Source organism: Microcebus murinus, chromosome 7, assembly GCF_040939455.1.
Source record: "Microcebus murinus isolate Inina chromosome 7, M.murinus_Inina_mat1.0, whole genome shotgun sequence".
Lineage (NCBI taxonomy): Eukaryota > Metazoa > Chordata > Mammalia > Primates > Cheirogaleidae > Microcebus > Microcebus murinus.
Window position 1 is genome coordinate 3,821,340 of NC_134110.1, and position 23,858 is coordinate 3,845,197.

The following is a 23,858-nucleotide window of genomic DNA, read 5'->3' on the forward strand; positions in this document are numbered from 1 at the left end:
AAATTGGGCACTGAACCTTCCTTAGCCTGCTTCCTCACCTGACAAACAAGGAAAATAACTGTTCCTACTCACTGTGAGAATAAAGACAGATGAAGGGAGAAAGCACCCTAACTACAAACTACTGCACAAATGTAAAGAACAGCTGTTGCCATCCCCAGGAGGGAAGGCAAGACCTGCTGGCCAGGGTCATGAGGGTCCCCATGCCTGTGGACCAAAGCACAGCCCCCTTCTCATCCAGAGGTCTGACACTGGTGACATGCTACCAGCTCCCACCAACTGAGACGGGAGGAGAGGTCTGGACGTGCTGCCCATGTCTCAATCAGCCAGGACTCCACAGGAACACCCAAGAATGCTGCCCATCTACACGGGAACCCACTGCTGACTGGGCAGGGACAAAGAGAGATTTCTAGGCATAGTGCCATGCTACTAAAGCACACAAGAGGTAGTGGCCTTGAGATAAATAGGGGTCCCCAGCTGAGGTGAGATCTTGAGATTGGTGGGGAGATATGTATTTATCTAATTCCAAAAATGACCTCCCATGTATGCAATCAGATTTTTCATTGGGTATCAATGTTATATGCCTACCAAACTTTTTCACCCCAAGGTGGAAATCAAGGTACAAAACCTAGCACACGCAACTGAACATATATGTGGGCAAACAGCATCTTGCTCCTGCTATTTGCCCCACCCCTCCGTACCTCTGTTTTGCTCTGTCTCAATACTTTTCTGTGCATCTACATATCTCATCTTTCCTGCCCCTCTCCGACTTTCGTTTCTGTCCCAAGCACTCCATAAGGGCATGGAGAGTGGGGAATCAAGTCCAGGGATCCTCAGAAAGCAGGCTGCTATACCATCTGCTTAAATAGCAGTTAGTCTCTTTCCAATTCCATTTCATGACAGGGGCTAGGGCCACAAACCCTGCAGACTTCCTGAGCTGACTAGACCTTACTTTCTCCAAAGCATCTCACACTCACTGCTAGGACCTAAGCCCCCGCCCCCCTCATGCTACACCCAGCGGGTCTCAACTTGTGGCTACATATTAGAATAACCTGCAATTTGAAAACATAGTATCAACGTGCAGGCCCCTACCCAGACCAGCTAAAGCAGATTCTCTAGCACTGCTCTTCAAGAGATTCTTTTTTTTCCCTTTAAGACAGAGTCTCAATTTGTTGCCCAGGCTAGAGTGAATGCCATGGCATCAGCCTAGCTCACAGCAACCTCAATATCCTGAAACGATCCTCATCCTCCTGCCTCAGCCTCCTGAGTAGCTGAGACTACAGGCATGCGCCACCATGCCCGGCTAATTTTTTGTATATATATTTTTGGTTGGTCAATTAATTTCTTTCTATTTTTAGTAGAGATGAGGTCTCGCTCAGGCTGGTTTTGAACTCCTGACTCAAGCGATACGCCCGCCTTGGCCTCCCAGAGTGCTAAGATTACAGGCATGAGCCACTGTGCCGGGCCTCTTCAAGAGATGCTAATGCACACTCAGTGGTGACAGATACCAAACTCCAATACTAGATATTTTAGTCAGCAAATGCTCGATTGCCAAGTCCAACTGAGGAGGCAAGCTGGTCCTCCTTTCACTTTGCAATCCTGAACCATGGCTGACCCACCAAATAGCTCACTGTCTACCACCTCCGAACACCAGAGATCTCACTGCAGGTGTAGCTTGCAGGTCTCAAGCCTTGGCTCCACTGCCTACAAGCCAGGTCTTCCACTAGTTGCTGCTGAGAAGCTATTGGTTGTCATTCTCTTCAAGGTATTTCTCTGGCTGATTTTAAGATCTTCTTTCTATTTGGCTTTTTTGTTTTTCAGTTTCACTATGTGTCCTATTTTTTTTACTATTTTTTAATTTTTTTCCAGCATATTGTGGGGGTATAAATGTTAAGGTTACATATATTGGATTTATTGGAACTTTTGAATTTGTAGATTACTTTTATCAGTTCTGGAAAATTCTCAGCTATTCACTCTTCAAATATTTCCTCTGCCCCATCCTTCCTCTTTTTCCCCTGGAACTCCAGTCATATATGTACCAAACCTTCGTACTCTATCTTTCACATTTCTTAACCTCTCGAACTTATTTAGTCATTGTATTTCTGTGCTACATGCTCTGACCTACTGTCTAGGTTTTAAATTTTTCTGTTACTTTCATTTCTCAGAATTCGATTTTGTTCTGCATAAAATTTGCTATGTTACTTTTTATAGTTTCCCAATTTCCGGCTTGTCTTATCTTTTATTTCTTTACATATAATAAGCATACTTGTTTATAATTCATGTCTGATAACTGTCATATCTTCTGTTTCTACTGTCTTTCTTCCCCTGCTAGCTCTTACTTATGATGCGCCTTGTCGCCTGGTGGATTGGCTACCTTTGACTGTGGGCTGCCTGCTCCCCTTGAGCAATTTATTTGCAGAGATTCTCTGAGGCCAAAGATTAAGTTTTCTTCTTCTGGGGAGGATTCGTATTTGCTTCTGCCAGGCACCTAAGAGTACTACCCATCCAGACCACTTTAAACTAAATTCGTAGCTTGAGGTTTCCTGACTACCTTGCTGATATAAACCTGGGCTACAATTTTGCCCAAGGGTCAATCCTACTTAAGTTCTATCCACTACGATTCCGAAGGCCCCATTTTCAACCAGCCGACCAAATCCCCCAGCAGCCTTTTGCTTAGGAGAAACCAACAGGCTGAATCAGGGGGTGGAGAGAAAGGGAGCTATGCTTGAGTCACCTTATTTCTAGGCTCCTTGAACTGGTTTTTAAAAAATTGCAGGTACACAGGTCAGTATTACAGCAACACATTCTATGGTATAATTTTTAATGAGTATGCCATAAAAGACTTTATTATGTTTATATGACTTTAGCAGGGATAATTTTAACAGACTAAGAAAGTGAAGTGTTACAGATTAGATTAGCAGGTTATAAAGTCAAACTAAACCATGACACAGCAGGACAATAATTTTTTTCTTCAAATTAGTTCAAAACTTTTGCTGGGCACTGAACTGAGATAATGTCTCCCACTGAACTGTGCATTTATAACAAAGAAGTGGGTGCGTACCCTTGTGAATCCAGCAGCAAGGAAGGGCATTACAGATAATTCTTCTCTAGCCACCCTTCAAAAGAACACAGGGAAAGGTTAAACATAGTTTTTTCAATTACATCTCACCTCTTTTACTATATACTAATTTAAATATACTTTGTCACATAATGAATACTTTTAGATAAATCAGATTAATATAAAAATTTAAAGTATACAGTTGAAAACTGTTTTCTGTTTTAATTTCATATTTTGCTTTTTGGCACTAGGCATTTATAATACTTGAAATACAGAGATTACATTAGTAGACAGAATCCAGGAGTGTCCACGTATTTATTTAATATGTAAAATTTTTAATTTAAACTAAGTTAACTTCTCTATTTTCTTCTACTTCCAGTTTATTTTTTTAAAAAAATCCCCTTCCCCCATATAGCTCAAGAAAAAAGTATAAAGGACACAGAAATCTTTCTTCTATCTATAAAAATATATAAGCTAGATAACATTTATTTGAATACTTGCTGTCCTTATATATTTCTCTTCTTTCCTTACCCCCAATTTAAGGATGAAATATAAGATTCCCCCCATTTATGTGTCATTCAAATCCTCCAAGATATTTGGAATTAGAAGGCCCTAGGGAGACAGCCCTGGAAAACCCTCACACTTTAGGAACAGAGTTCTCTCATGGATGGCCTATCTGTAAAGTGAAAGGCAGTTCAAAATCACAAAACCTAGCATGAGAGCAGCAAGTCCCTCTAGGAACTGGAGAAATGAAATAAAATAAGAAAGAATAAAGAACAGAAGTCCAAACTACAAAGGGGCACACTTGTCATAGCATGCAGGATATTATTTGTCCATCTGTTAAGAGCAAGCATTACCACTGACACCTCAATTTCAACATTAAAAATAAGAAAAATTAAAGCTTACCTGCGTACTACACCAACAATAACTGTGTTTTCTGAGAGTTCTGATGATCTGATGGACCTTAAAAAAAGAACTTTGAAATAAATATAAAAATAATTCTTAAAATACAAATATACTTAAATAATTTTGGTAGAACAAATAAAATTAGAAGAGGGGTAGAAGGAAAAGCAAAAGATCCCTTTACACTCTGAGTTCATCTTCTTGGCTACTTGATCTTTCTCTCTTTCAGGGACACACTCCTAATGAGTGGACTGTGATAACCATAACAATCACGGAGCGGGAATGCAATAGCTGAGATGACGTGCATTTGCTTGTGCTGGTCTTTGTGAACCTACGGTGTCTTAGGTGGAATATTTTCCCTACTTTGTACTTAAGTAAATGAGTTATTTGTCTCTTCCTACCAAAGGGAAACTTGAATTTATGAGTGTTAGCACAAGGTGGGGGCTGTGCTGAGGTGGGGATGAAGGAGCCCAAGGGCTGGTTCTTCACTGTATTCTAAACAACACAAAGAATGAAGAGTCCCTAGGTAAAGTGGAAGCTAAATTAGCAAGAAAAAAAGTCCAAAACTAGAAAATTCAAGATTTTGTTATTAGCCAAAAGGAGAATCAACACTTGATATCGAGGGGAAGAATGGAGGGCTGGTCAGGAAGAGTATGAGGCTCCACACAGAACGAATTCAACTCTCCTGGAGAAACAGCTTTACAGACCATGGGGAATGAAATTACAGCCGAAAGATCAGAGAGGGCAGAAATGAGTGTGACACAGAAGAGTCGGAGAAGGAAAAGAACGTGTTTCACTGGACATATGCAGGAGCTGTGAACTCGTCCTACACTGGGGGAAGAAAGTAGACGCTGGGGAAGAGGAGCCAGGCCACAGTGTAACAGAGGGATAGGCCTGAAAAGAGGAAAAATGTTCTACAAGCCCCCCCCCCCACCGCCTTGGGAATTAAAACCTGCATCCCTGCGTGAGGCCAGTGCTCAGAAGGGGAGGGGAGTGTTCTGTTTTTTGTACCACAAGAAATGGCTCGATGAACCTGTCTGGCAGAAGTCACAAGATTGTCTTCACAGGAGATGGAGTTGATTAGGACCATCGGCTACAGTTAAACAGCAATAGCCACAAGCTGAAAACCCCTTTTTAAAGCTCTGTATTTCTGCTTATAGATAGGATGATGGTACTTTAAGATGAGAGTTTCCCACCCTCCTCATTTGCCAGAAAATTTAATAAACTTCTCTTTTTTTTCTCCGACCACATGTCCTCATTCTTCTGATATGGCCTTGGGAAAAGTGCTGAACTTTTGGTAACAACAGGAGGAGGAAGGAACTCAGCCTCAGACCCAGAGGAAAAAAGACTCAAATTAGAGAGGAAGCTCAGAAGGAGGGGAATCACACCCAGACTGCCTCACAGTCAAGTGAGAAGTGTGCTGGCCTCCTGGAGAACATGTCCAGGATGGGACAGAGACCAGCCCACATTTGCTTCCAGCTCTGTTAGTTCAAGAAAGAGAACCACAGCTGGATGCGGTGGCTCACGCCTGTAATCCTAGCACTCTGGGAGGCCAAGGCGGGTGGATCGCTCAAGGTCAGGAGTTCAAAACCAGCCTGAGCAAGAGTGAGACCCCCGTCTCTACTATAAATAGAAAGAAATTAATTGGCCAACTAATATATATAGAAAAAACTAGCCGGGCACGGTGGCACATGCCTGTAGTCCCAGCTACTCGGGAGGCTGAGGCAGGAGGATCGCTTGAGCCCAGGAGTTTGAGGTTGCTGTGAGCTAGGCTGACGCCACGGCACTCACTCTAGCCTGGGCAACAAATTGAGACTCTGTCTCAAAAAAAAAAAAAAAAAAAGAAAGGGAACCACTTCTGAATCAAGGAACATAAAAATGACTTGTGTGACTATTTCTCAATTCTCCCAAAGATGGTACATAACATAACCATTCCAGAGGCATAAAAGAGATTAGCCATACACAATGGATGCCTCAGTGTTGCCAAACTTTTTCTGTAAAGGACCAGAGAGTAAATATTTTAGGTTCTTCAGGCCACAGGATTCTGTCACAACTACTCAACTCTACCATTGTAGCACAAAAGCAGCCACACATAATGTACAAATGAACCGGCACAGTTGTGTTTTCCTTTGCCCACCCCTGCCTTTGGGCATAATTTTCTTGTAGAACTCAGGTTGAGAAAGGCTTAGAGTCTAACAATAGATGTAGAATAGGCCTGGGGTAGAGAAGCTGCTCAGGAATGGAAGTTGCCCTGGGGTAGAGAAGAGTTCTAGGGATCAACCAGTCTCCTTCATGGAGACTGCTCATCTCTCCACCTGCCTCAACATTTCTGCTTTTCCCAGTGTCTACTCTCCATACTCCTCCAGCTTCCATGTGCCCATCCTCTCCAGAGGGTGCCAACCCAGAGTGCTGCACGGCTCTACTGGAAGAGTCCCTCCAGATCACCCCTGCAGGGCTTGCTGGCTAGATGCCAATCTCCAGTCCACCCTGAAGAGCAGCAAGCTCAGCTTCCTGGAGAAAGCCACAGGAGGGGCTGCTCAGGCCCAGAGGGGTCACCGGCAAGGCCAACAGTCACAGACACAGCCAGCGCACTCATCACATCTGATGACTAATATTCATCCGAGTCCTAATCTCAAAAGGGGAATAAGAGACCTGACTCACTAATGGTATTTCCATGACTTCTAAGGACATTGTATCTGTCTTGTGTTTATGTTGCCATCCTATCACAGAGATTTGGAGGGAGAAAAGGAAAATTTAAATACGCAGCCAGTCACCCCAAACCAGCAAACCAGCTCTCTGAAGAAAAATAGAGATCTGAGTGATATAATGGCAAGAGGCAAAGACATAAAATGTAACCAAAATGTTCGTATCCTCATAATATCCTGAAAAAAAAAAGCAGGCAACTGTGCATATGATCTCAGTTAGGAGCTGTGAATGGTCTACCCGGACCTGCAGAGACAAGCATGAGAGGCATTGAGCTAAGTGTGACATGGAAGGGAAGACACTGTTTACCTGGACACAAGCTCTTCAAAGGAGCTCTAAAATTGTATAGAAAGGCAGAGGTGTACTCTGGACTGTTTCTGGTGCATAAGAAGGAATAACTGGCTAGAAAATAGAGATGTCAGGAACCTGGGTTGAAAAATAACACCATTGCTTTAGAATTCATGAAAACTAGGGAAGAAATGACTTGGCATAGTCAAAATGTACACCTGGACATTAGGAAGGCAGATTTCAAGGTCATAAAAAGATGGAGCATGAGATTATGCAAGTAGTGTAAGCATGCTGGGAAGCTCTTAAAACCACACCACTTCAGCCAGGCAGGCACAGTAGCTCACGCCTGTAATCCTAGCACTCTGGGAGGCCAAGGCAGGAAGATTGCTTGAGCTCAGGAGTTTGAGACCAGTCTGAGCAAGAGTGAGACTCTGTCTCTACTAAAAAATAGAAAGAAATTTGGCTGGGCAACTAAAAAAAATAAAAATTAGCTGGGCATAGTGGCACACACCTATAGGCCCAGCTACTTGGGAGGCTGAGGCAGGAGGATCACTTGAGCCCAGGAGTTTAAGGTTGCTGTGAGCTAAGCTGACGCCATGGTACTCTACCAGGCAATAGAGCAAGACTCTGTCTCAAAACAAAACAAAAAACCCCAAAACCAAAACATCACACTACCTGGTGTATCATTAGGATTCGATTTAGCTACACATGACAGAAAACACCAAGAATAGTGGCTCAGATAATATCTGTCTCACACATGAAAGGTGTGCAGAGGGAGACAGCTCCTGGCTGCCAGGGCACTCTGCAACACCAGGACCCTGGCTCCTTCCACCTTGTGTTTCTCTATTACTGTCTGTACATGGTTTCTTCTTTGTGGTCCAAGACAGACGCCGTGCACTAGCTGTAATGTCCACATTCCAGACAGCAGGAGAAAGGGCATGCTCCCTCCCCTTCAAGGATACTTTCCAGAAGATGAACATGAAGAGTTCCACTGGCCAGCTGCAAGAAAAGCTAGGAAATGCAATATATTTCCTAGGAGGCCATATGCCCAGGTAAACATTAGAGACCCTGTTACTAGGAAAAGAATAGAAATAGGTACTGCAGGCAACTATCAGTCACAAAGTATACTAGGCAACTACAAATAATTCTGATGATGGTTTCAGCATTACACCAGAAAAAAGGCAACATAATGGGGGCTTACTGTAAGAACATAGCTAAGCTCTTTAATGAGTTGAATTTTACAAAAGCACACTCCATTACTTGCAATTTGCTACTGTTCTGTGCCACGTAGAATGAGTTTCAAATTGAAAAGAATAGAGTTTACAATGGTAAAAAGGATCTGCAGACCAAGGTGAATCAAGAAATTGTGTGGAAGTTTCTGGTACTCTGAGTTCAATCTTGCTTCTGCATTCACTAAGATTTTAATTCTGTTAATGCATCTTGGGTTTCCAAGCAGTGCTTTCTTTTATTTCCTCCATCTCCCTTTATGAAATCTTCCCTTTAATTACAGAGTCCCATTCCTGCTACACAAAGAAATATTTCTTCACTTCTGAGTACACAAAGCATCTCTCTTCTACAAGGTTCTTCAGTTTCTTATAAAAAATAATTTTCTCCCATGTGCAGTGGCTCATGCCTGTAATCCTAGCACTTTGGGAGGCTGAGGGAGGAGGATCACTTGAGGCCAAGGGTTTAAGACCAACCTGAGCAACATAGCAAGACCTATCTCTAGAAAAATTAGCAGGGTGTGGTAGCGCACACCTGTAGTCCTAGCTACTTGGGAGGCTGAGGCAAGAGGATTGCTTGAGCTCTGGAGTTTGAGGCTGCAGTATGCTATGACCATGCCACTGCACTCTAGCATGGGTGACAGTGAGACCATCTCTTAAAAAAAAAAATTTAGGGGGTGGGGGGAAAAAAGGAAAAAAAATGTAAAAAGTAATAATTTTCTTAATTTAGGGCTATTCTTCCCCCCTTTATTACACTGTGGTAGCTTTTCTCAGGCCCCATTCTTTATCCTGTTCACTCACCCTTGAACATAGTGCTAGCTATAAAGGCTGAGAGTTTGCCAACAAAGACAGAGAGTTTCCTTAATATCCCTTTGCTGGCCCCTTGGTGTCAGATGCAGCTGTCCTGCTCTTAGCTCTGGGCTGCAGATCAGGTCACCAGGCTCCATTCAGGATTGGGGAGTGCTTCCAGCAGGCATGCATGGGTCAGCTGCACAGTTGGCTCCTCACCTACTCTCTCTCGTTTTCAAACTAAACCTGAGGATTGCTGCGGTCTGCTGTTCTGAAACTGCAGTATGTAACGGACTGTCCTCAGACTCCTCATGCCTCTGTCCTCTTCTTACAACATGGTAGGAAAACCCATGTCTCTGTCCATCTCCCTCTGCTCCTTGCCTTGGGTTTCTTGGTGGATATAGAAAGTAAAGAATGAGGGGCGCAGGGCAGCAGGGGCTGGAGGCACAGGCCTCTGGCCGGCTATTAGAAGCGCTGCTGCTCTGTGGGGGCCTGGCCGTCTGCTTCCCTGGTCAGTGCAACTCCAGCATCCGGGCTTAGCAGAACACAGAGAAAGTGAAGCAAGCCTCTTCCCACTGCCTTCCTTTAAGGCCACTGGCATTTCAGCTTCAGTGTATGTGGGGGACAGTTCAGGAATTGGCTTTTATTAGTCCCCAAAGTACTACAGTACAGATACAGTGAGGATCCCTATCCTTTTCTGTTCTCTCAGCTTCTGACATGTCTATCATTTTATCTTTAGGTTTTTTGTTTTTGTGTGTGTTTTTATTTTTTTATTTTTTGCTATGGTCAATTTTTATTTCTTTTGCTATCTTCATGGATTCTCTGATAGAAGTTGGGAGAAGGCACTGCACGAGACAGCCTCTAACAGCCTCATGACTGGCTGACTTGCCCCAGCTCTTCCTTCTACTCCATCCTCCACTTGGCAGCCAAATGATCTTCTCCTCTGCTTCGTGCACAGAATATGTCAGTGTCGCAAGTGCCTACAGGGTAGAGTCCAAAGCCCTTGGCTCAGCGCACAAGGCTCATGTCTGCTCCCCAGACTGCCCGGAGCCCCATTCCACACCTGCCTGACTAGCGGCTGTCTAGCACTGAGCAGAGAGGCCTGGATGCCCTGCCTGTTCCTAACATGCTGCTCCCTCTACCTGGGCCATTCCTCCCCACCTTTCTTCCTTTCAAAATTCCTGCTCTTCCTTTAGGACGCAACCCAAATATCCTCTGTGAAGCCCTCTTTGACTTTACCTGCTCTGACTTTACCTGCTTTGACTTAAACCTGCTCTGCAGGCATTTGCAAGCTGTACTGAAATCACTCACTTGCCCTGCCAACTACAGCATTAGCTCCTCACAGACAAGAACCACATCCTATTTATCAATGTAGCTCTAATACCAATGTAGTGCCCAGACCTGAGAAGACCTCCAAAGTAGGGTTTCTAAAGTGGTGGATTTGGAAATATAGCAGACATAGAATATTTAGCAGGGCATCTTATAAGGAGTGTAAGGAGTTCCAAATGCCCACAATAGAGAGAGACAGGACGATACCAGTCATTCAGATAGGTCAGCAAAGTGATGAAAAGCTCTTCACAGGCAGTGTTCATTAGGTAGTGTTCTTCTCATTAGTGTTCTTCTCTTCCCCAAAGAGAACAGAAGGACAGAATTCTGTAGAGCTAATGTCTCATGCAGAGCTAATGTCTGCAGAGCTAATGTCTCATGAGCCATGTAAGTCTCCTGAGAGGGCAAGCCAGTTCAGGAAGGGTAGCCTGGAAACATTTCTTGATGAAACAGTTCATAGCGGCAAGCATCCTTACAGGGTTGATCTTAAGGGAGATAAACCAGGTAAAAGCAGGTAAAATCAAGATGAAACTGACTTAGGAAAATAAATCAGGGCCTGCTCTTGCCCCTAGAAAACTCACTACGAATAGCACAAGGACCTCACCCCCACCCCACGTCCTCATCCAGCAAGATGGAGATAATATGGTAGAACATAGCTAGTGAGAAAGACTTGAGGTTCTTGGCCAGGGCTGTGACATGAGGAAAAAACATGATCAGGGATTCTTTTTGCAAAGGTCTGCTCCCTGGCTAACGTGGGGGAGGGGACTGTTCCGCTTACTCTTCACTGGTCCACCCAAACCCAGCGTGAGCTTTTCAGATAGGGAGCCTGCCTACAAGGGCTACCAGTTAGAAAACGGTGCTCAGGGGAAGTATGCTTGGTGGGGTTGGAACATGAAACCATGCTCTGTGAGGAGCTGCTGACAGCAATAAGGACGTACTCAATCCAAAAAAGAGAAGATGTTTTGGGGGAACACAATTCCTGTCCTCAAATGTTGGAATTCCATTCTGAGGAAGGGGAATAGACCTGCTCTTAGCAACCCTGTGGGCCAAATCTGGACTAAGTTGGGTTCCACGTGAAAGACAGCATTCAAAACTCAGGGCTACAGCAGTAACTGCTTATTTCAGAGTCAACCAGATTGAAACAGGCAAGGAATATAGGCAGCACTCCAGGCATTAGACCAAGGCCAGAGGGGAAACTCCACTGGAGGCGAATCCACTGGGGTGAAAGCTACATCATCTGACTACCAGAATGTGGGTTTTCATCACCAAGGAAACAAGCACATGTTGAAATAACCACATACCCTGCAAACAATCTTTTGATATAATGCCATTTGCTTGTCACCTCAATTTTTAACTCTTGTTATATTGGGCTTAAATCTTTTCTATCTCTTAAAAATCAAGATTTTAAATGTCCTTAAAGTTAATATGCTATACAATTTTACATTATATTAAAATTATATGTCTTCCCCCAAATAAAGTTTTCTGTTAAATAAAATAGCATTTTACTTTGCCTTGTTTCTATTAGGAGCAAATAACTTTCTTTAAAAAACATGTTTTTTTAGATTTAGGGTCTTCTATCCAGAATTCTCTTATGATACAGATATTCTGCAAGTATTATAAATAAGACATATTCATCTAACATTAGAAGGCAATTTTCAAAGTTTTTATAACTTTACAAACGATCTGGAAAATTATAATTCTTATTGCTATAATATGCAAGTGATAGCTTTCGTTAATTACATATGGTTTATTACATAAACCAGCTTTCATTAATTACATACAAGGTTTCACCTTGACCCTTTATGGTTCTTATTCACATTTTCTTATACTATTTTTAGCAAAGCAAAGCAAGACAAAACAAAAGAGACGAAGACCAGTCCTCGAAATAGTGAGGTTCTAATGTCTTGCTTATTTTACATGCATGGAAGGCAACTTAAAAGAGACAGTGAATTTAACTTATTGTGTTTCCAGGCTGCATTTATTGTCACAAATGCCAATGGGACTATTTAGGTCCCAGGCTCAGGCTTACCTGCACAGTGCCTCTGCATCCAGCTGTCGAGGATATCTGTGGTCTATGATGATGATGTCATGATGTTTATCCAGGAAACAGGCAAGGACAGCCTGAGCCTCCCTGGTGACTGTACACTTAAACCCGGCTTTCTCACATGCCCTGCAGAATCCATTACACTGGTTATCTTCTTTGGTAAACACTAAAAGTACCTGATCAAAAGAGAACAAACACTGTTTTTAAAAAGATGTTAGAATTATCATTTCTTAACAAGCCACATAAAACTCCCAAGTGTTTTCAAAGCCAGGACATAGATGTGAACATAACTGTCTGTCAATATAAATCCTTCTACACATAACTCAGGGACAGTGTCACTCAGCTCCCTAAAATTCATGCTATTTTTTTTATCTGCTCTTAGGCAAGAAATCCAAGTGCACAGATCACATACCTACTTGTTTTGCTAATAAACCCACTGGCAGAACTCAAAGGCTTGATTAAGCATTTTATCTTGAAATATTTGACAAGCATTTTATCTTAAGTGAATTAAAACACACAAATATTTTAGCTAATAGAAAGTTAACTGGGTAAGTCCTCAGATGGCAAATGCTAATATTTCAGTGAGACTACTGAAACACTTAATTCTTTAAATAACGTATTTAAATGTTTTGACTTAAGATTTCATGTAATTCCTCCAAGTTAAAAAAAAGTCACTTTGATTAAAAGAGGGGAGATTTAAAGTAGACCACAATGCTACACTTCAAAGCCTGTCAGTTAAGTGACACAGGAACAGCACAAGAGGCAGCATCTGTGCCTCTGCCCAGGATAGCGGCTGGCTGTCCTAGTGCCTGGCTCAGATCTGGTAAGTCCTGGCTTGGATCAAGTGAGGCCTGGATCTGCTGCCTCTTCCCTATCCAGCCAGCCTCCTTCCCCTTTCTTCCCTACCCCCCCCCCCCCCACAAATCTGGTTCAGGAGTACCACTGCTCCATTATCCCTTCAGAGCCAGACTGACAACCAGCCAGCAGTGGTTAAATGGAATAGGGCAGCCTGTGGGCTAGAGACTACAAAGCTAAGAGAAACCCTCTTAAGGCTTACTTGCTCTAAGTTTACCCAACTACATAAATACTATTAATGCAAAGAACTGAGAGTACATACTTTTGTCAGCCCTTTTCACATTTTAAAAAATGTAATAGTGAACATGTATTTGTGTGTAGGAAGCCCCAAATAACTTTGCAAAATTTCGATTGGTTATTTTCTGTCTCATATTTTGGATTAGATAAATTATAGACATTTTCTCTCTGATAGAGCTAATTTATCAACACATAGAAGACTATCTTTTTACTTTCTTTCTTTCTTTTTTTTTTTTTTTGAGACAGAGTCCTACTCTTATCATCCCAGCTAGAGTGTAGTGGCATCATCATAGCTCACAACAACCTAAAACTGCTGGGCTCAAGCAGTCCTCCTGTTTCAGCCTCCCAAGGACCTGGGACTACAGGTACATGCCACCATGCCCAGCTAATTTTTTCTATTTTTAGTAGAGACAGGCTCTCGCTCTTGCTCAGAGTGTCCTTGAACTCCTGACCTCAAGCAATCCTCCTGCCTTGGTCTCTCAGAGTGCTAGGATTACAGGAGTGAGCCACCACACCTGCCCTTTTTACTTTTTATATTGGAAAATTTCAAACCTATAGAAAAGTTGTTAACAATGAACACTAGGATACCCTTCTTCTACATTCATCAATTAACATTTTGCCACCTTTGCTTTGCTTTCTCTCTCTCAACACACACACAATTATACTCATTTTTAAAATTGTTGAACCAATTTAAAGTAGGAAGCAAACATTTCTTCATTTCTAAATATCTAATTTTTATTTCTACATTTAACTGTGGTACTATCAAGTTCAAGAAATTGATCCAATACTATTATCTAAATAGAAGACTATTTTAAATATATAACTTTAGGCCCTCCCCCATACCCCTTTTAAAGAATGTTGACTATGATAATTATAGCATGGCTCATTATTACCTGAAGTTGATCTTGGTGAAATCTCATGGGGCCAAATTGCACCTCAGCTACTGCTACCTGGAAGAAAAAGAGCTGCTTAAAAATGGAAGGAGAGAGAGGAGCTTGCTTCAATTTTTCTCAATCTAATCAGTACCAGAAAGAAAGTAAAATTTCCATTCTAGAGAAAAATTGAATAAAGTAAATAGTAGACAGAGAAATAATTATAAGGAATCTCCATACAGGCCCCAGGAGAAGTAGGGGACAGGAAAGGAGAAATAAAATAAATCCAATCCTGGCTTTGCCTTTTACTAGCTGTGTGTGACCTTAAGTAAATTATTCAACATTCCTCAGCCTCAATTTCTCATTTGCTGTAAAGATCAAATCAGAATGCAATACAGAACCCCCCAATAGTAGACACTAACTAACTACTGTTTTCCCCCATGGATTTTTCCCCAGATGGATGATGAAATGTTATATCCAAATGGCACATAAATAATGTAATCCAGCAGCCAAAACCATAGCAGGTCAGAGCCAAAGAAACCTCCTTGAGAAATAGTTAACACTTTTCATTGTACAGAGGAACACAATAGTGCTTATCAATTAGTTTGATTGATTTGAGAATTTGACGCTAAAACACACAAAAGTAAACACAATGTCATAACCAAATCCTAATGAGTAACATTAGCACCAATGAAGGGCTTGGCATGGTCTAGTCACTGTGCTAAGGGCTGGACGTATGTTATCTCACTGAATCCCCCAGCAATGTGGTCAGGATTTACAGCTGGAAAAATGAGGCTCCAAGTACCTTGCTTAGGCCACATGGCTAGCAAGTGGCAGTGCTGGGATTCAACCCAGGTCAGTATAGCTCCTCCATAACCTGTGCTGCAAACCCAGGACCACTGGAAGGTTTGAGTAGTTTGTGTACAACATAAAGGAGCCCGAGGGAGGGAGAAACTGATGAACTCTGGCACTAGGCTGCTACCCAGAGGAAGAGACACATTTTGCGATTTGCCCAGAGACTCTGTATGTGTTGAAGGAATCCCAACTATAGACTTCTGGGTGATGGTATGACTCCATACATAGAACACAGCAATGGAAGAACCAGATCCATAAGACTTCCTATAAGATGTTTCCTAACTGACTGCCTACCTCCAAATCTCTCCCCTTCAGCAGTGATCTATCCTAGTAAACACATGTAACAAAATCTGCTTAGTAATAGAAGAAATTCACAAATATTTTTAAGCATAAGAAGCTGATGTCTACTAATTATGGGCCACTGACTCAGTTTTTGAATTGCCTAGTAATAATTTTGTCTCTCAGAAGGCATAAGAAGAATGAAGGTCACTACTATTTTAGCTAGATCTAAGAATGAGGAGGAGGATTTTTTTATAAGGTGGGAGAGTGAGAAGAACAGAGGGCCCATGGCACCACCTATTCTCATGAGTTATATAACTATGGGCCAGCCTCCTACGGGTGTAGCTGGATGCCAAAGCTAGAATTTCTGAAAGAGAAAATGGTTCAAGAGGTTTGGGAGAGTCTTAAAAGACAGACCCTGGGGACGATGGCAGAGTAAGAACCACCAGGAATCTGTCTTACCTACACAACACTGCACTGGCAAAATGTGTCTGATGTAACTATTCTGAGAACTCTGGATTCTACTGAAGGTTTGCAACTGCCAGGGGAAGGCTTGCACAGTAAGTTGTGGCTGCTTTCAGCTCTTAGCACATAGTACCCACCGAGCCTCTAGCCCCAGCCTGTGGCAGGCAGCTGTGCATGTGTTCCTGAACACAATGTACAGGTGTCAGTGTAGGCAAAAAGGACCCTGTCCTCCAAATATCAGGGATCTGTGACCTGACCACTGCCTGCTGCTTCTGATCACAGAGATGCAGACAAATAAGGGCGTGGCCATTGTTGTTGTACCTCCTCCCACTATTGCAAGTCCTTCCCCCTCTAGTGAAAATGACTTCCAGGAGATACAAAGGTGCTAGTACCCTTTCTGCCCCTTTTAATTTTTCTCTTTTCCCCCTTTAGGAGCCAGACATTAGGGATTAGAACATTCAAAAGCAAGTGTATATATGGGGAAATTTAGAAAGTGATTATGCAAGACCAGGGAAAGGCTCAGACAATGCCTGAGAAGACCTTAAGTTTACACCTGAGGCTGATCCATGGCACAGAAACAGCCTACAACCATCAAAAAAACAAAAACAATAAACAAAATCAATAACAAAAAATAGCTAGCCCTGGGGAAGGGAGAGAATATTATTTACAGAGTTACTGAATTATTAAATTCAAATGTTACTTTCAACAACAACAACAAAAACATACAAAGAAACAGGAAAGTATGGCCCATTCATATGAAAAAAAAGAAAAAAAACCTAAATCAACAGAAACCATTGCTTAAAGCTACCTGATCAGGGCAGATCTATCAGACAAAGACTATAAAACAACTAACTTAAAGATGCTCAAAGAACTAAAGAAAGAAGTGGAGAAAGTCAAGAAAATGATGTATGAACAAAATGAAAATATCAATAAAAAGATGTAAAACCTAAAAAGAAACTCAAAAGTATTTCTGGAGCTGAAAACTACAATAACTGAAATGAAAAAATTCACTAGACAGATTCAAAGGCAAATTAGGGCAGGCAGAAGAAAGAATCAGCAAACTTATAGATGTGACTATTGAAATTATCAAGTCTAGGAAATAGGAAAAAAGACTGAAGAAAAGTAAACAGAGCCTAAGGTGCCCAATGCACACTGTCAAGTGAACCCACATATGCATCATGGATGTCCCAGAAGAATAAAAAAGAGAGAAAGAGAAGATATATGAAGAAATAAGGGCTGAAAATGTCCCAAATTTGATAAAAACATAAATATGAACATCTAAGAGGCTCAACAAACTCCAAGTAAGATGAACTCAAAGAGGCTTTTGAAGATAAAAATATGAAATAATCTTTTTTAAAAAACTGCCTAAGACTTTTTTTTTATTTGATAGGTTTAGGGGGTACAAGTATTTTTTTTTATATGGATGAACTGTATCTGTCACCCGAATAGTGTACATTGCACCTGACTGGTAATTTCTGATTCCTCACCATCCCCCCTTTTTCCCTCTTCTTAATTTCCATTATCCATTATACCACTTTGTATGACCATGCATACCCATTATTTAGCTCCCACTTAAAGTAAGAAAATGTGGTATTTTTCTGTTCCTGAGCTAATTCACTTCAGATAATGGCGTCAAAGAGAGAATCCTGAAAGCAGCAAGAAAGCAGCAACTGATCACAAACAAGGAATCCTCAATAAGATCATCAGTGTATTTCTTATCAGACACTGGAGGCCAGAAGGCAGTATGCTGATATGTTCAAAGGTGTCCTGCAGGATGAAATGAAAGGACACTAGACAGTAACTCAAAGCTGCCGGAAGAAATAAAGCTCTTAATAAAGGTAAAAACCTGGTCAATTATAAAAGCTACTATTATTGTAAAAATGGTTTGTAACTCCATTTTTTGTTTCTGATATGATTTAAGAGACTAAAAAAGTTTAGAAAAAAATAACCATTGGTCTAAAAGCAAGTATTATTGTAACTTTGGTTGGTAACTATACATTTTGCATTTTGTTTTCTAAATAATTTAAAGAGACTAATGCATTTGAAAGAATTATTATCATACATTTTGGGGCACACAATGCACAGTTGTCTCTCAGTATTTGTAGGGGACTGGACTGGTTCTACGACTCCCTGCAGATACCAAAATCCATAGATGCTCATGTCCCTTACATAAACTATGTGCATCCTCTTGTATACTTTAAATCATCTCTAGATTACTTATAATACCTAATATAATGCAAATGCCATGTACATAGTTGTTATACTGTATTACTATTTAAAATTTGTATTATTTTTGTTGTTAAACTGTTATTTTTCATTATTTTTTCCCCAAGTATTTTCAACCTGCAGTTGGTTGAATCCACAAATGCAGAACCCACAGATATGAAGGGCTGACTATATAAAGATGTAATTTTGTGACATCAACAAACTGAAAGGGGACAGAGCTGCACAAGAGTAGAGTTTCTGTATGCTACTGAAGTTAAGCTAGCAAAAATTCAAATTAGATATTTATAACATTAAGATGTTAAACATAATCCCCATGGTAACCACAAAGAAAATAGCTATAGAATATATACAAAAAGAAATGAGAAAGGAATTTAAACATTTTACTACAAAATCAAATCAACTAAATGCAAAAGAAGACAGTAGTGCAGGAATTGGAGGACCGAAAAAGCTCTAAGGCATATAGAAAACAAATACCAAAATGACAGAAGTCCCCAGTAATTTTAAATGTAAATGGATTTAACTCTCCAATCACAAGGCAGATTGGCAGAATGGATAGAAACACATGACACAACCATATGCAATCTACAAAAGATTCACTTTAGATCCAAAGACACAAATAAACTGAAAATGAAAGAATGGATAAAGATAGTCCATGCAAATAGTAACCAAAAGAGAGCAGGCAGGCTATACTAATATCAGACATAATAGATTTTAAACCAAAAAAGGTTACAAGAGACAAAGAAGATATAATGTATTAAAGGTTCAATGCAGCAAGAAGATGTAACAATTACTAATATGCTCCCAAAGACAGACCATTACAAACACAAAGCAAAAACTGACAGACTTGAAGGAAGAAATACACATTTCTACATTAATAATTCTAGACTTCAACACACGGCCTCAATAATGGCTAGAACAACCAGACAGAAGATAAATAAGGAATCAAAAGACTTACCACAATAAACCAACTAGATTTAACAGACGTATACAGAACACGATACCCAAGGAAAGCATATACATTTTGCCCAAGTGCACATGAGACATTTTCCATGACAGACAATATGTTAGGCTACAAATCAAATCTTAAAAGCTTTAAAAAGACAGATATGATACAAAGTTTCTTACTATCTTCTCTGACCTCAACAGGATTAAAGCTAGAAATCAATAACAAAAGTAAAACTGGGATATTCACAAAACGTGGAAATTAAATAACACAATCTTAACCAATTAATCAAAGAACACAGAAGAGAAATTAGAAAATATTTAGAGATGAAAGAAAACAAAAACAACATACCAAAACTTAAATGATCTTATATGTAGAAAACCCTAATTATTACACACACACAAAACCTATTAGAAGTAATAAGTGAATTTAGCAAAGTAGTAGCATACAAAGTCAAGGCACAAAAATCAGTTGCATTTCTATATATCAAAAATGAACAATCTGAAAAGGAAATTATAAAAAACAATTTCATTTACAATAGCATTAAAAATAATAAGATACTTAGGAATCAACTTAACCAAGGAGGTGAAAGACTTGTACAATGAAAACTATAAAATATTGCTGAAAGAAATTTAAAAAGACATAAATAAATATTAAACACATCTCATGTTTATGAACTGGAGGACAATACTGTTAAGAAGTCAATATTGGCCGGGCATGGTGGCTCCTGCCTGTAATCCTAGCACTCTGGGAGGCCGAGGTGGGCGGATCGCTCGAGGTCAGGAGTTCGAAACCAGCTTGAGCAAGAGCGAGACTCCATCTCTACTATAAATAGAAAGAAATTAACTGGCCACCTAATATATATAGGAAAAAATTAGCCGGGCATGGTGGCGCATGCCTGTAGTCCTGGCTACTCGAGAGGCTGAGGCAGCAGGATTGCTTGAGCCTAGGAGTTTGAGGTTGCTGTGAGCTAGGCTGACGCCACAGTATTTATTCTAGCCTGGACAACAAATTGAGACTCTGTTTCAAAAAACAAAACAAAACAAAACAAAAAAGATGTCAATATTACCCAAACCAATCTACAGATTCAAAGTAACCCCTATCAAACAACACACACACACACACCCTTATTAAGAGAGAAAACAAAAACAAAAGAACATAGAAATAACAAGTATAGGTGAGGATGTAGAGAAACCGGAACCCTTGTGCCCTGTTGGAAATGTAAAATGGTGCAGCTGTTGTGGAAAACAGTATGGTGATTCCTCAGAAAATTAAAAATAGAATTACCATAAGATCCAAAAACTCCACTTCTAGGTATATACCCAAAAGAACTGAAGGCAGTGATTCAAACAGATGTTTGTACACCCGTGTTCATAGCAGCGTTATTCACAATCACTATAACTTACAGAAGCACTCCAAGTGTCTGTTGATAAATGAATGAATAAATAAAGTGGGCCCAGGAGTTTGAGGCCAGCCTGGGCAACACAGTGAGAACTTAGCTGTAAAAATAAATAAATAAATAAATAAATACATATACACATAAATAAATTTTTTAAAATGTGGTATATGCATGCAATGAAATAGTCCATAAAGAGGAAGGAGAGTTTGACATATGCTATACTATGGATGAACCTTAAGGACATTATACTAAATGAAATAAGCCAGTCACAAAAACACAAATTCTGTATGATTCCACTTACATGAGGTACTTAGAGTAATCAAAATCATATAGGAAGTGGAATGTGGCTGCCAAGGGTTGGGAGCAGGAGGAAATGGGGACATTATTGTTTAATGGATACAGAGTTTCAGTTTTACAAGATGAGAAGAGTTCTACAGACAGATGGTGACAATGGTTGCACAACATTATGAATGCATTTAATACCACTAAACTGTATACTTAAAATGGTTAAGTATTAATAGTAAATTTTATGTCATGTATATTATACTACATTTTTTAAAATTGGGGAAAAAAGGAGATTTGGTCTATGAAATCATACTGTCACAGTGCAGTAAGAAGCAGGAGGCACGGAGAATCCAATTTGAATGAGTGTTTTGTTTGCTGATTTTTATGAACAAAGTTTAAAGCAATAAATGAATGAAAGAACAAGGAATGAGACATGACTCTTGCTTGGAGAATGCAATGGAACTGCTCAGGAATAAAGAAAGAAAATGACAGGAAGATGGAAGAGAAGGAAAATCATTTTGCCAATTTTCTGTAGTATGGGGCCCAAGATAAAGCAGTGGTCAGAGAACACTTGAGGCCTTTACATGAATTGGTGTCTTCAGCCTTTGACAGAGGATACTAATAAAATTTGCTATCAAGGTTCAAATAGATAAAAAAAATTAAGTCTGAATGGAAAGAAATAAAAAATATTTATGAACATCGCAAAGAAAACCTTAAAACATATTACTAAAAATAAAAACTATACAGTTGCACAACAATACAATCAAAGCAGACATTAAAAACACAAGTTTAAGCAAAAATAAAAACAAACCCCCTTCCCTAGGAAATATAAAAATATTAACGCACACAATTGCTGAATCAAAGAGGGAAATGCAAACTATACCTACAGATTACTTGTAAAATACTAACAGAATATCATGTAGTAAGACTTACAGGATACTGCTAAATTATACTGAGAGACAAAATTCAGTCTAAAATCATTTTGTCACAGAACAAAAACTAGGCCAGGCATGGTGGTGGCTCACAACTGTAATCCCAGCACTTTGGGAGGCTGAGGTGGATCACTTGAGACCAGGCTGGGCAACAAAGCAAGACCTCTTCTCTAAAAAAAAAATTAAAAAAAAAGAAGAAGAATTAAATAAATATACTAAGCTTTTAAATAATTTAAGTTTGAGAAGGTTAGCAGTACAAACTTAAGGAAACCGGGAGAAAAATAAATACAAAGGCAATGATTAATAAACTATTTAAATGTTAATGACCAGAATGGGTAATATATATATATATATATATGTATGTAAAGCATTGGTCCAAAACTGAGGAACAAGATAGAAAGTAAGAATAGCTCATGGCAAAAGGCTCATCTCTCCTGGGAAAATAATATTGAGTACATAATCTACACCAAAAGTTGTTGAAATAACCTTTACAGACAAAGGGCAACATAACTGTATGATCTCAACTTATAAAAGTTACTCACCATTGAATTTAAAAAATAAAAGCAGCTATAGATTCATTTTTAAAAAAGAGTATGAATTTTGCCATGGTATAATTTTAGCAATATCATTTTTTAATGTTCATGTTTCAACAATTCTATTTTACCATTGAACACTTTATTTAACTAGATTGCATTTAATCTTACATCCTGTCTACGGGGTATATCCGGCTCTCAGGACCTCTGTGGAACAGAGTCTCTGCACAGCCGGACAACTACTTACCACCGTCCCCCCCAAAATAACCACCACCAGGAAATCTGATGACATTACTCAGTGAGCTTACGTCAGCAATGGGTCCTCAAACAGTAAACAACTTCCCAACTGCTCTGGAGAAGGGGACTGGAACTACTGAAATTCTTATATCCATCCTTTCTTTGTGTATGAAAATCAGAACCAAATTGAGCTTATGCTTCAGGTCACAGCCCTCTTAATAACAACTTGTTTTTCACATTAATATTTAGAAGGGAATATTCATTTTCAAATCAATTTTAATAACAGCTTTGATTTAATCTTTCAGCTTTAAAAGCAACTGATATTTTTAGGTAATACAGAAACAACACTATGTTCAAGGGCCGATACCAGTAATTATACAAGTTGTTGAGTTTAATCCTTTGGATTTTTAAATATTTGTGAATTTATTAAGATTTGTTGTCTTAAAAAGATTGCAAAATTAGGATATCAGATAATAGGATAATGTCTATTTGCATTTTAATATTTTAAAGTAATTTTTTGGGTAAATACGGTTGACAGATATATGAAATAAATTATTATTAGAAGCTCTGATTTATTTTGTTTGCCTAACTGACCTAACATCATTTAGATGTGATACTAGAAGGCAAAGTTATTATGTTATGAAACTTGATTGCAGATAGTAGGTGGGAAAAGAAAGAGAGAGATAATTCCAACCTATTTAAAATTTCTACTCCCTTAGATCCTCCTTATCTCTTGTCTGCTTTGTTTTTTATTCTTAACTCCCAATCATGATTTGGTACACTACATATTTTATTATCTTCTTTTTTGTATGTCCCTCCCACTAGAATGTACTTTTATAATGACAGAGATTCATCCATTTAACAAATCTTGCTTTATTCATTGCAACACCCAAACAGTGCCTGGCACACTGTAAGTAGGCATTAAAAAATTATTTTGGAATGAATGTTTACTTAACAGTTAACTAATTTTTTTGAACCAATCATTTATCTAGAAATTATGCTCATACCATCTTATTACATATATGTTATAAGTAATACAGCACTTCTAGTTTTCAGAGTAATTTCATATATACTTTATTTCATAAGGAATAGAAAGAATCTTATGAAAAGCCTAAAAGTACTAGGAACTATTACAAAAGAATCACGTGATCTCTTTTTCCTGTATCCCTTTATTAGAAACAGAAAGTTATGCTGGGATCAACTCACATTAATTGTATACAAACCCAAGAACTATAATAAAGACATAAATCTGATTTTGGCCTGAGCCATACCGTCCCTTCAGGTTTTCCTTGTACAGCCAGTAGTCATCTAGTCTCTTTCTCCCTTTCACTCTGGGCAAAGAGAAATAACATGATTAAAGAGATACAGCCTGGACAAGGGTCAGGAGACTCCAGTTCTTAGGTGTGGAA

General features: G+C 39.6%; 1 protein-coding gene across 1 annotated transcript in view; it reads right to left on the reverse strand.

Annotated features, from left to right (window-relative positions):
* PDE8A (phosphodiesterase 8A) overlaps positions 1-23,858 on the reverse strand; it is a 120,016-nt gene that overhangs the window by 47,976 nt on the left and 48,182 nt on the right. The window contains exons 2-5 of the mRNA XM_012763248.3: positions 14,317-14,373; positions 12,317-12,507; positions 3,962-4,018; positions 3,059-3,113 (exon numbers count right to left, since the gene is read on the reverse strand). Coding sequence (XP_012618702.2) covers positions 3,059-3,113; positions 3,962-4,018; positions 12,317-12,507; positions 14,317-14,373 — 360 coding nt within the window. The remainder of the gene's footprint in view (positions 1-3,058; positions 3,114-3,961; positions 4,019-12,316; positions 12,508-14,316; positions 14,374-23,858) is intronic.